Source organism: Periplaneta americana, chromosome 3 (assembly GCF_040183065.1).
Source record: "Periplaneta americana isolate PAMFEO1 chromosome 3, P.americana_PAMFEO1_priV1, whole genome shotgun sequence".
In the NCBI taxonomy this organism is placed as follows: Eukaryota; Metazoa; Arthropoda; class Insecta; order Blattodea; family Blattidae; genus Periplaneta; species Periplaneta americana.
Window position 1 is genome coordinate 47658343 of NC_091119.1, and position 14484 is coordinate 47672826.

The 14484-nt window shown below is 35.3% G+C and overlaps 1 protein-coding gene across 1 annotated transcript in view; it reads right to left on the reverse strand.

Annotated features, from left to right (window-relative positions):
• LOC138697018 (gustatory receptor for sugar taste 64f-like) overlaps window positions 1-10799 on the reverse strand; it is a 38570-nt gene extending 27771 nt beyond the window's left edge. Inside the window, exons 1-4 of the mRNA XM_069822611.1 lie at window positions 10769-10799; window positions 8932-9184; window positions 6886-7004; window positions 3758-3943 (exon numbers count right to left, since the gene is read on the reverse strand). Coding sequence (XP_069678712.1) covers window positions 3758-3943; window positions 6886-7004; window positions 8932-9184; window positions 10769-10799 — 589 coding nt within the window. The remainder of the gene's footprint in view (window positions 1-3757; window positions 3944-6885; window positions 7005-8931; window positions 9185-10768) is intronic.
• Between the last annotated feature and the right edge of the window lie 3685 nt (window positions 10800-14484).

Consider the following 14484-nt stretch of genomic DNA (forward strand, 5'->3'; position numbering starts at 1 on the left):
AGGATTATTGCAGGAACAACAACGCTATAATCTGAGGCGGCGGTGAAAATGTATTATATTGTTATTTTAAAAGTCTTGTATATCCTTAAATATCAGTCCTATCAAAATTTTGCACAAAATAAAAATTATCGGAAATCATTTTTAAAGAAACTTTGTTATGTAATATTTTTCACAAAAATCAATAAGAAGCGAGATATTTCGATTTATTTAATTCAGACCTCTTATAACCTCCCCTTTTAAATAACGTATTTTGAATGCCATATAGCCTAAAATCTAAGTTACGACGAACTTAATTTATATTCCAATTTTCATCGAAGTCCGTTCAACCATTATTGCGTGAAAAGGTAACAAACATCCAGACAGACAGACAAAAATGTCAAAAAAGTGATTTTCGGTTTCACGATGGTTAATTATACACGTTAACACCAATTATTTTTAGAAAATCGAAAATTACCAGAAAAATTTTGGCTATAGTTTTATTATTAGTATAGATTATAAAATGTTTTATACTACAACCTTGGAAAATTGCATTACATTTTTTTTCTGTTTCAAAGTTAATTTTCAGTATTTATTTTTTCCTTAACGTTATAATTTAAATTGTAGCAATACAATAGTTGAATTAAATCTCTAATACGAATAGGGAAAGTGTCATAGTGACTTTATAAAATAAAGTAACACAACAAGAAAAATGTTGCAGAAACGTATATTACAATATTATGTAGAAAATATGAAATAATATACGTAGTTAAATTTTTTGACCTACAGAATTTATTTGTTACGGTTTATAACTAATGAAATAATATGTTTTACATTAAAGAAGTTCAATCTAATGTTACGGAAATAATGTTAACAGAACTAATAAATTCACACAAATAATATATCAATATTTTATGAATAATGCAGAATCATTCTTCATATAAAACGCAAAATAGAAGAGTAAGCTGTTATTTATATAACATGAGGATTGTCCGACAACGCAGAAAGAACGAGCACGTAATTATAAGTACACAGTTGTGAGTACTGCAAGTACACAGAATTGTCAATAATGCTCTAATTAAGATTATGATGGAGTGGGGAAGTCACGCCATCACAATGCTGTCAGTTCAGTGCAACGCGTGTCTTAGTGGGATACGGGAGAATGCATTTTCATGTTGAAACATGAGCGAGCGCACGTAGTCAAAACAACGCGCTATAAAAAGAACAAGCATCTGTTTGTAATAGAGCAGAACTTGGATTATTTGAGGTGCACAAATTGTCAACAAGGCACTAATTAAGTATATGAAAGAGTGAGGAGGTCAGAGGTTTCTTGCCATTAAAGTAGTACAGATTTAAAACAAATTGCGGTCTCTTCCCCGCTATGCGCCTTCTCCGGGTTAAAGTGACTTTGATTATCCACCAGTAGCGCCAAATTTTTAAAAACATTGGGTGGGCTCAAACCACTTGATCATAATTTCCCCAAAGAATCTCATAAATCCTCCCTTTAATGATATTATTTTTCGTAATATTGTTCTTTGTAATTCTTGTAGTCAGTATAAGCTTCAGGGCTACGTTCCATTTGCTTGTAGGTAACATTCTTTCGGATTTAATGTGAATACCAATTTGTTCCTTCATACTAGTAACTACATACAAAAAAATCTCCGCATTTTCTTGTGAGTAGCTGTTCTGCAGAATTATCTATTTTTAGTAGTTAAATAGAACGTTACAATTGAAGACATTATTACAAAAACAACCCTTGGCAAAATTGCTATTTTTCCAGAGAACAATAAAAATAAATAGAACAACACATACCAGCTGTTTCCGTACAACTGGTGTTTATCCTTGTGGCTATTGCACCTGACATGTGTCATTTTTGGAGTCTATAAACATTTGAAATAGCAGCAAATGTGTCCTTAACTCAATTTCATTAAAAGTGACTAGGGCTGTTTTTGTAATAATGTCTTCAATTATATAAACATATTAACTTGGGGACTTGAATTATTTCTAACTATAAATTGATAACACGAACGTGGACTTCCTATTACGTAGCACGGAGTGATACAAATGTGTTTCTCCCTATAAATTCATCACAAAAATCTTCTAAATCTAACTTTTCAGCACTATCTTTATGTGGCACTAGGAGAGATGAATAAAGTGCACACCAACAATGCATCCTTAGTTATTGAAATTTTACTTATTGCAATTTACTGATTTCAATAAGCAAACATCACATATCATGTTCTTGTTTAGTCAACTGGCCGAAGACAGGTTTGTACCTCATAAATGACACCAATAGGCATCACTCATGAGGTAACTAAGCCAGGAAAGATTGGAAAAGAAAATGATGATGATGATGATGATGATGATAAATTAATAAGATGACAAATTATTGGATGGCCTCAGGTTCCACAGGCCCATATAAGTTAGTACCATTGTGTGAGATAATACACTAAACGATTGTCTTCCTCAGTGTTGGATCGGTCACGGATGTTCTAAGGAATTGCGCTCACGATAGCCTGACTTTATCCCACTGACCTTTTGTGGGGTATTGTAAAGAACAATGTCTAAATCGAATTTAAGACGGTGGCCCTGGACCAGATTAGACAGGGACAGAGTACTGTGGAATGGACTCCTAAACTAAAGACCAATAGAATATCTAAATATATAAATTGAACTGGTAATGGAAATTACGGGAAAACGGCTGGACAGATTTTAATAAATGATCTCTCATTTCGAAGCTTGGTACTCAAAGTTTTTCAGAAAAATGATAGTTTTCAGTGAAATGTCAATTTTTAAACATAATTTTCCTATTTTCCTAAATCCATCTGTCGTCAGTTTTGAGAACTAGATAATAGCATTCACGGCCGACTTGGTATTCCCTTCGCTTTTTTGTAAAGGAGAAGCGAAGCGAGCATCAAGTCGGCCATGTTGCATTTCAGAATAAAACAAAACTCATACTACAGTAAACAATATTACACGAAGGTCATGATCTGCAAGAATGCTGACATATTTAGAGCACAAATTAAATTGGTTATTAAAAACTTAACTTACTAAAAATAATTTACAGGTTCGATTCTGTGGTGTGTAATTTTCTCGGTAAAGCTGTGTATTGGATATTAAAAACTACTAAACTTGAGGTGGTTTGATGACATTACCATTAGAAATGAAATATTATTGTAGTTAATGCCATGATGTGACTATTTTTCATTAATTATACATATTAATGCTATATTGATGATATGAAAGTGAAACGTTGTGGGGTTATGTAAGTAGATGTAGAGAATAACTTAAATTAGATTTTGATTTCTATCTTTTACTGAGTGGCGGCTATATACTATATATATAGTATATGTTACTGAAAGCTATAAAACTTACGTAAGATAATACTATTATTAAAAATCAAATATTTTTATAATTATTAATCAAGTGGGGTTGGGTCTTTATAATATATTTAATGGCGGTGTGGTGTAGATATTTATATGCGTAGTTCTCTTCAATATTGGCTCGAGAGAGAGAGTATCTTTCATTATTATGGAAGCAAATAACTTTCCGAATGTCTGGTATTCTTCATTGAAAATAAATCTGAAAAATGTTTATTTGAACGTCTAATGAACTTAGTTTGCAACATTTGCTGCACAAGTCACTAGTTATTTTTTTATTTTGCGCCACTGTTAACTACACGAATAGTATAGCATTAAGCTACAATTTGAATGATCGCCGGCGTGGAACAAATTTCTTTCCCCCGTCCCCGCATTTCACGGTAGTGGAATCCAAAACTCACCGACACTGATGATTAAAATCACTGCCGCCATGCAGCGGATCTGACGTCTGAGATAAGAAGGATAGCCGTGACGCGCCTGCGCGCACTCCGTTCTGTGCCACAGCAACACGAGTCCAGGCCAATCACGAGCCACCTGCACGAATAGCACGCAGCACACCAGGCCTGTGAACGGGAACATCAGCGCTCCTGGCGACAAAAAGCAGTTGGCAGTTAGTGTATTGAACACACATCAAAACAGTCGTACATATTGTTGGGAACAAAATGTGGATGTAATAATAATAATAATAATAATAATAATAATAATAATAATAATAATAATAATAATAATAATAATAATAATAATGGTTTATTTAACCTGGCAGAGTTAAGGCCGTAAGGCCTTCTCTTACACTCAACCAGGATTAAAATTTGCTTACATAGTTGAACATAAAACTAGATCGGAATTAAGTAATTACATACTGATACAATTTAGGTATATAATGAGATCAAAAGAGGTAGTTACATAAAAATTTACCTCATGAAATAAAAATAAACATAATGGAATACATATTAATGTTGTTAGAATCAAATACGAATCACATAAAAACAGAAGCCGATAATTCAAAGAAAAAAATGTACACATTAAAAATAAAAATAAACACATTAATATACATATTAGTATTAGATTACAATTAAGTAGGATTTACATAATTAAACCAGAAACCGACAATTGAATAAAATGTACACAAAGATAGATTAATGATAAAAAACAACACAGTGGGATACATATTGGCGTTAAGTGATAAATAAACACGATTTACATGATTACATAATAAAAATAAGAAACAAAAAAAAATATATATATAAAAACAAATACAGTGGAACACATTCCATTAAATATTTGCAACGCGTTAGGTCTGGCAACTCATCATAAGATATTTTTTTCTAATTTACATTTAAAGGAAATTAAAGTTCGGCAGCCCTTGACTTCAGGCGGCAGAGAATTCCAGTGACGAAAAGTAGCAACAGTGAAAGATGAAGAATAAAGAGATGATGCGTGCAGTGGTATTTCTAGCGTGTTATCATATTGTGACCGAGTATTTAAGTTATGGTACTGAGAAAGACTGTGGAATCGGACAGATAAGTAAGAGGGAGTAGAGGTGTGCAAAATTCGGTATAAGAGAGAAAGGGAATGTAACTTTCTCCTCTCATTTAACCTGAGCCACAATAATTTATCGAAAGAAGGCGAAATGTGATCGCAGTAGCGGACATTACAAATGAAACGAACATACGCATTATGAACACGTTGCAGTTTCTGAGATAAATCCACTCTGAGATCACTGAATAAAGCGTCAAAATAATCGAAATGAGGCATAATAAGAGTCTGTACAAGCATCTGCTTTAATTTAGCTGGATAGTGGTACAATCTTTTTAATGAGTGAAGAGTGGAAAATACTTTCTTGCACGTGTGTTTGATATGCGTGTCCCAGGTAAGGTTAGATTCAAAATGAACTCCTAGGTTTTTTACAGTTGAACTGAATGGAATGATCGCTTTATTCAGAGTCACAGGAGGATATTCACTAAAAATAAATAAGATATGAGGTGTGACAGCTCTTGTCTTCACAGCTCGGGAAACAATCGCTGTGACAGTTAATAGCGATTTTGTCACAGTGTGATTTTTGTATTCGGTTGGTTCTTAGCAATTGTGAATGTTTCTCATCACGAATCGACAGATGTTTATCCCTCGTCTGAGATTTGATAGCCCGAGCGTCCAGTTAATACCCCAGCTGTTGTAGCTGGTTATAATATTATTATATTATATTATAGATTTATTAATTTGTTATACATAATATTTGTATTATTGACAATTAATGTTGAGGAGAAAAATTCGCTCCGGCGCCGGCGATCGAACCCGGGTCCTTGGTTCTACGTACCAAGCGCTCTGACCACTGAGCTACGCCGAATTCAATCCACAACACCGGATCGAATTCTCCTCCTTCAATGTTTCCCTTTATGGCCCGACTCCAAGTTCGGCATATATGTTGACGTATATGTCCAATGTCAACTGCCATTACACTAGGAGCGCACTCAGCTGAGTGACTTGTTTGGCCGGGATTCCTCAGTTACGTGCACAGTAATCTGTACAGACATATGTACTGCTAGCTATGAGAATGACAGTTGACACTGGACATACACGTCAACATATATGCCTAACATGAAGTCAGGCCATAAAGGGAAACATTGAGGGAGGAGAATTCGATCCGGTGCTGTGGATTGAATTCAGCTTAGCTCAGTGCTCAGAGTGCTTGGTACGTAGAACCAAGGACCCGGGTTCGATCCCCGGCGCCGGAGCGAATTTTTCTCCTCAAATAATCGGTAAATATTTTATAGCTATTTTTTCCATGTCACAGATGTTACACACATTTTATCACGGATGTTACAGATGAGTTAATGTTCTTCATTTTTCCAGTTTCGAAACAACTGTGACATTTCTAAGTCAAAATATTCACTTGAACTGTAAGATTAATTGCTATTAACCCAGAGTACTGAAAATAAATGGCAGAAATAATACACTACATAGTAAAACGTTCCTTGATCCTGGACCTCTGGAATCAACAGTGCAGACTCTCAAAATATTTCTTCAACAATAGCTCCTTGAAAAACAAACCTTAAGAGTTGATCTCTCTATCAGTAAGTGCTGCAAATTTTAGGGAAACAAAACAGTACCTGTTACCGAGCCAAGACCACGTAGATTCAATGCTCATTAAGCTTTTAAAATATATTTCTTTTGAAAGAAAACAATAGCATATTTAAATTTAGAGTCTTATCTATGTCTTACACTAATAATGAACAAATATTTCTGAAAAATACTTTTTCACTGGAATTCCCAGTTTGCCTGGAATGGCTGCATAGTTATTATTGCAGTATTTATTGAAATGCCTTGCAATGTTATAATGGGAGACACATGATAAATGTTTATTGCAAATAAGACACTTAATAGTATCGCAATATACAATGCAGAAGGTACTCTTTTTCCCATTCAACATAAAAGTTATGTCTTGATACTGAAGACGAGGTTCTCGCACACTTAATTGCGTCTCGTATTGCAATGAATTTTAGCTACGTTTAGTTCTGCTGTATCAGCTTACCTGAGGTACTGAATGAGAATCCAACAGTTATGTACCAAGCGATGGTGAACCCAATTGTCGTTAGCAGCATCAAAATTACAGCAAAGGAGTATAGAACACGGTAACTCTTCCATGTAAACCTGCAGCAGAAAGAGAATTCGTTTATACAGTGTGTATTTCAAACTATAGTACATAGGGAATTAACATTACCATAAGAAATCCATGTGTAAAAAATTGAAATAGAATTTCATCCTCCATGAACAGCGGAAGTACGTTCCGAAGGGCGCTCCAAAAAATATTTCACGCCATTTCGCGTAATGGAGGACAGAATAGTGAGGAGGATGGACTTAGCGAGGGAGAAGAGTGCTAAATAGTGAGTGGAAGAAAGTTGGGGTTGGCAAAAGTGATAGAATAGGAATATGGAAGAAAGTGTTAAGTGTAAGAGTGTAGTAAGATATACATACAAACAATGAATAAGAGAAAATTAAAATGAAAAAACATCTGAACAAATGTGAAGTAGAAGAGAGAAATTGGAAGTGTAATTAAGGGAATTAAATATTTCATATATTTCAGTGTTGTGGGTTGGGAGTAGTATCAGGGGTACTATAGCTGTAGGAGTATAATAGAAATAAATTTATGGAAAGAGGCAATAAAATAGGAAATTTAGGAATGAAGCGAAGAAAAAGGGATAAATACGTAAATAAAAATAAACAGAGAGAAATGTAAACAATTAATTCAGGAAAAAATAGCTGGAAGAAAATGGTTAAGAGTAGGTAGATTTGAGAGTAGAGAAGAAAATGAATAAAAAATGTGAATTATTAAGGAAAAGAATATTCAATATTTAATACGAAAGCGATAAATGGGAGGAGACAGTGTAGGTATGAGCACAGTCTAGTATATACAGTCACGAAATTCAATACGTAGTAAATATGCATCCATAAATAGTTGCTAACCACTATGATCGCTAATATCGCTTCATTACATGCCATGCGAAATAGTACCGGCACAGTTTATTGTTCCTAGCACCCTCACAACTCAAGCTTCGTGACTGTATATACTAGATTGTGGTATGAGTGAGAATAGAAGAGGATAGATAGGGAAGGATATATAACAATTCAGTGAAAACAGGAGAATAGGAATAATCAAGAAGTATATATATATATATATATTAATAGAAAAGAATGGTATGCGTTAAAGTGATGGTGGATCGAAAAGCAGAAATGTGATGGTCCATCATAACTGTGAATTCTAAACTTGGCTGACAAATATCATATCATATATTATTTCACGACATTACATGCAAATTTGAATTCGCAGATCCCTACTTTCCCTATCTTAAAATACTTGCCGAGGACCCCTCCACAATTCTTTAAATTTTTTCGATTGAATTCTATGACAGCCGGTATAATTTTCGAATTGGTCAGGATTCGAATCACGAAAGTCTTAGTTAACAATCTACCGTGCTCTGGAGAGAACAAGGCTCTGAAATCAGCTACAAGGGTCGGTCGGTTTTTTTGCCACTACTCTACTTCGTCATAAATGTACATGTTGTATGTTTCATAACAATTCAGCTTTAACATATTGCAACCATGCCTATTTTCTTGAATTGCTGTTTAAAAGAGATGCAATAGTAAAAAAAAAATGAAATCAACTGTTTTTCACCCAAATATGTAGATAAACTTCCTTTCTCTTGGTTGTTTATAAGTCCAAAAAGTCGCATATGTGGAATAATTTTTGGACAATTTCAGTTAAAACAGCAGCTATCGTATGTTGTAACTTTTACTAAGGCTTCTCATTGTTATGAAAGTAAATTTTCCATTCTCACATCAGAAATAGCCCTGCGAATTTTTGCTCTGTATCTAGGTGTGACGAAGTACGCGGACTATTTCCTTTTTTAGTAACCATATAATTCATTCTTCGTACTTTCAGTTTTTAATAGCTCATTCACTAAACAACGTTCTGCTTGTTATTTTATTTAATGAACTTGCCTAAAGACTTTTGTTACATATGTCACATTTATACTGAATCGTCAAACAAGACTCTCCATGCTTCCTTTGAGATACTAACCTGACATGTAAGCAGTGCTTGCTGGTAATTCCTTGCACGGGGAATAGTCCGAAACACTGTGCCACAAGTAGTACTGGAATCATGGCCCTGTGCATAGAGTTCACATCGTCTTCTGTTCTCGAAGTCTCTTTTCCTAAACCCGTCGCCATGATCTTGAGACTGTCCTCCTTTAGGACTCTCACACTGTCCCCATGGAAGCCGCTCACCGTGATATCCCTAATGTCCTTCACTTTGTCACTGTTTCCGATTCGACCTACGAAAAGCCAGAGCGCATCTAACGAGACATCGGGTGTTAAAGCACTTAAGAGTTACACTGCACAGCACATAGACATAAAAATAAACAAAGGTACATTCATATAAGAATTTTAGTAGCGAAAAAATGTCAAGTCTGTGAGAGAATATAAACAGAACGTAGTATTTAGTACGTACATCGTAAAACAAAATTAATGCTTCAGCTACATTATCTACCAAAAATTAATTGGGCACTGTTTTTTTTAAATTCGTAAGGTTTGGATTTTTTTCTGGGTACTCCTGTTTCCTTACGTTAGGTATCAGCATCATTCTGTCCGATCGCCATTTCATTATCATTCCATAGTATTCCCCGAACGCCGGCTAGTCAGCACAGAGAGGGTTGATTTAGGGATGAATGGGTTGCCTACCCGAAACTTGGATATGCAACGAACCTTAGTGTAGTCAGCCGGTGTAGATTGGGGAATACGTCTAGCTCGAAGATAAGCGCTAGAGATGAACAAAACTAATTGCCGCTCTCGCTCGCTGTGTTGGTTGCATTTGTCTTTCGAGTCTCGTCTCGTCTCGTCTCGTCTCGTCTCGTCTCGTCTCGTCTCGTCTCGTCTCGTCTCGTCTCGTCTCGTCTCGTCTCGTCTCGTCTCGTCTCGTAACTCTTGTTCGCTTCGAGTCTCGCTCATCATTCTCGAAATAGAATTTGTTCGACGTGGAAAGATTTCGTAACGTTGAATAACATATATAATTGAAATAAATAACAATAGGGATGTTTAATTTATACAAAAAGACAAAAGAAAACAGTATCATAATTATCAAAATGTTCTGGTTCTACTATCAGATATTACCTATGTTTATATAAATAAAATGAATCTAAAATAAATTTGAATTTCTAAGAAACATAAAACGTAGGGTTAAATAAAACGTTTTGTTTTACTTGACCTCAAACATACGAAAAAGTGTTCCCTAGTCTTTTAATAAGGGCCTAGTAATTAAATAAAAATTGAGGAACGGATTACTACACTGAAAGGTAGAGATGATGTTTGAAATAGCCTACTTGATTGTTTATACATACATAACAGTTGCCAAAATAGATAAAATTTCAGTCTGGTATAAACAACTGTGACGATTCAAGGCAGCTTGACATTCGAGAGTTGATCACTCCCGAAGTCCCAATGTTTTGAACGTTTGATTACAAGCATTAACAACAGGCAATACTGTCGTGCAGGTTTTAGGCTTTGCGGGCGCTGTTAGTCTTGCATTCTCGCTTGTTATTCATCTCTACTAAGCGCAATAGATCTACAGGTCGTAATGGCCCCCAATTAAATTTAATTCAGTTCATTACTGTTATGAAATTTGCAAAAAAAGTGTCAGTCACGTGAGTATTTGCATATAGAGTACAATGCTAGTTCTATCCATTGGGAACATTGTGATTAATTTTGGTTAAAATATTGTGCAAGCTTAGCAAATTGTGAAGTGGAAGAAACAGACTTTAAATATAATCGTAATTTTATATGTTTTCAAATTTACATTATTAGTGCCTCCGCTGAAAATCTTAGTTTCACAGTAACGTTTCAATTACAGAAGCCATAAATACCTTTTGTTAGTCTGTTGAAACTCAGCAACATGTCCGAAAAATTTTTTAACGCCCCAGATTGTAGCACTAATGAACGTTTCTTTCATCAGTACTGCTGCACTGTAACATCTGTACTCATATATCTCGGAAATTAATGACATGAAAGCATCGTTGTTATAGAAACGCTGTTTCGAGCGGCTTTTGTTATTGAACCCTGGCGAAGCTATTTTTTAGTCGATTCCTGTCACCGTCTTCGGCTGCTACCCCGTATTAACACTGTGACAAATACGTTGTTTGTGCTAACACAGTATACAAGAAAGTGGACTCTTAATGAGGCCACAGGACGGGAATCCCACTACCGTCTTGCAATTATATTCGCTGCTTGTAAGATATTGGAAATCATCGCTTCTACCATGTAATTTCAATAACACAGAGTTCTCAAGGATATAGCGTTCCTTGCTTATAAATTATCAAATGTCTCAAGATATATACATACACGAGAAATAATAATGTAAAACAATAAACATGAACATTCATTCCAATTTAATTCACAAAGAACTGGCTGTCAATCGAAGATTTTGAAGTACATAGGTATAGCAGAACTTCAGTCTTCCAATGCTTAAGCAAAATTGTTTTCATTAGATGTGTTTAATAGAATAAAAGATTGTGTTAGTATTGAAATTTATACAGAGAAAGGCCACGGCGAGATCTGAGTTCAGAAAATAACATTGGGAATATAGCTGTCTTTGTATATAATTCAAATAAGTTATATACGTCTTTTCTAACGTATATAAAATGGCAGAAGTAAATTTATTTTATTTATTTGGTTACTGGTTATACAAACTATATGAACTATGATCTAGACGGCAGTGACAGTCGTCATACCAACTTTAACAGGATTTTAATACGCAACATTGTTTCATAATATGTTTGTCAGATGGCGCTGGAAATATGACAGTCTACTGACTATGCTTTCATACTTATATTTACTTTTACTTTATTTTATTTCATATAGTTTATAGAGTTTTTACTAAAAATTATTGTATGGATCATGTACGCAAAATCTTTAGCGGACCCATCCCGTATTTTGGACTCGTCTTACACCTCGTACAAAAAACACTGAAATCGTCCGCTAAAACCCTATATTAATGTTTGTACTTTTCTACCCGTTTCCATACTTCACACGTTAAGAAACCAACAATGGTCTTGTTAATGTCTTTACATTAGTATTGGTAGGTTAATAGGACTACCGTCTATTTAAGAAATGTTAATAACGTTTTGATTCTGGTTTTGCTTAATATTCATCTTTTCCTCTCAACGTCCCTTCCACGTCAACACAGAGCCATGAACTAACATCATCATCATCATCATCATCATCATCATCTGCGATTAATATGTTAGAACAGGCCTGCACAAGGTTTGCGCTCTCCGAGCCGGCTCCGCTCATGAGCGAAATGCAGATATTAGCTGCGCTCCGTAGAAGGGTGGACGGGAAGAAGGGGTGATCTCGTACAGAATATAAAGAAAAGGAAGTACTAGTACGAGTGTTTATGAAATGAATTCCCGTTCTGTGTTTGCAAAACTATCTTGGACTATTATTAATTAAGAAAGAAATATTTATTTTACAGAAATAATAGAAATTCTATAGCTACTTAAATGTACAATATCATTTTTTTATATTTTTATTTATCAGTACATCAACACGAGGTTTCATGCTGTTGGCAGTTGAGAGGAAAAGTAGCCTACTGATCGTAATGAAACATCAGTGACATGTTCGATGTCTGCCTTTATTAAAGTTGATTATAAAAAACAGTTGCTCACAAATATAAATGTTGAGCCAAACATAGCAATCAATTTCACAGCCAGCCTGTGTAGTCGTGGATATTATTGCTAACGTTTAGTCTTGTAAAACTCAACCAGGCTAGTACTATTATTCAAACAATCTTTAGCCCTTAGATCACATTGAAAATCAATAAGTTCGAGCTGTAAATCGTTAAATGTTAAATGTTATGTTCCGTTTTTTAGATTCCTCCATACTGTACTGTAGCAGTAGGTAAACAACGTGAAACAGTTACTGAGAATAGGCCTACGCACTGCACTCCACTAGATAGCCGAGTGGTCGTTTCCCTCTCCTCTACCTATAGCAAGTCTATGTAATTCTGACGTATCTTCTTCTCCGTTTCGGCGAGCGGTAAATACTGCTCTCCCGATCCGAAGGAGCGCGCGCGCTCGTTGAGCGCTGTTTGTGCAGGTATGTGTTAGAGCGTTCAAATGAAAGAAAGAAATTAAAATTACTATTTTTCGCCACGGTTCTTTACACACTTCTGCCATTGTGACACAAGGTAATGGATATACAAAATCCCTGTTGCTTTTAGGTGAATAAGTTTTTAACATCATTTTACAGCAACCCTTCTTTCCGTGGAAAAGTGTTTCACTCAGGCTTTTTAATCCTAAAAAATGAAAATAGCATGAAATGAAATATAGACTGTAAGGGAGGTGTAGTAGTGTTTCTCTTCGAAATCTTTGCAACTCGTCCCATGGGGGAGACTCTGCTAATTCCGCAATATTAAGAAGTAAACATATAAAATTTTTATCAAAGTGTTTATTGAAAAATATTATTAAGCTATGTAGACATGGACGAAACCTTTCATTACCAAATGAGATAAAGAGACCTATTCAAATGCAGATATATTTCGTTGTACATACATTACAGTTGAAAAAGAACAACTCGGGTAATTCCGCAACAGTGCGGATAAATCTGCAATAGGACTTGGCTAATTCCGCAGTAGTAAATAATTATGAAATACATTATGAAAGTAACATAAAAGGAACGATTTATATGTAACAATGCTCACTCTCTTCACAGCTGTGTAGCAAAACACGAAAAACAGCCAACTTTCGATGTTTCACTGTATTGCCGACAGAGGTGTCGACCAATATCCTTGATTTTTTTTTCTACAGCACTGCAGAGGACATGCCTCCTGTTGACAGCCTCTCAAATCTTACGTTCACACTATTGTAAAGCCGAAATAAAATCATATATGCACTACTGCGGAATTACCCGTATTGCGGATTTAGCCGAGTTTCCCCTGTAGGTGAGAATCGAGTATTATCATAAAGTACAATCTTGTCAAAAGGTATGGGCGTTTATTTTTGTACACCCGTGAATGTCTATACAGAGCCGTCCACACCTGTGGAGTAACGGTTAACCCCTTGTAACCCAAATTAAATTTACAAGCAATCCATGTTGAAACAAATAGCTGTAATAGGACCAATTCAGTGACCAAGTTACGGGAGTGGCAACATTTGAAACAAAACTATATTGATGAAAATGTATTGAAATAGAAGTTATGCAGAAAAATTTACCTTCATATGTAACACACAAGTATATAAATGCTATAAAGTTAATTATTGCCATATGGTATCTATAGGTAAGAAAGGGCTAACGCGTCTGGCCGCGAAACCAGCAGGTGGCCCGAGTTCGGTTCCCGGTCGGGGCAAGTTACCTGGTTGAGGTTTTTCTGAGGTTTTCCCTCAACCCAATATGAACAAATGCTGGGTAACTTTCGGTGCTGGACCCCGGATTCATTTCACCGGCATTATCACCTTCATCTCATTCAGACACTAAATAACCTAATATGTTGATAAAGCGTCGTAAAATAACCTACTAAAATAAAAAAAAATATAGAGAGAGAGCTGGGCATTGGTCATTGTCTATGGTCCATAAATTCCATAAC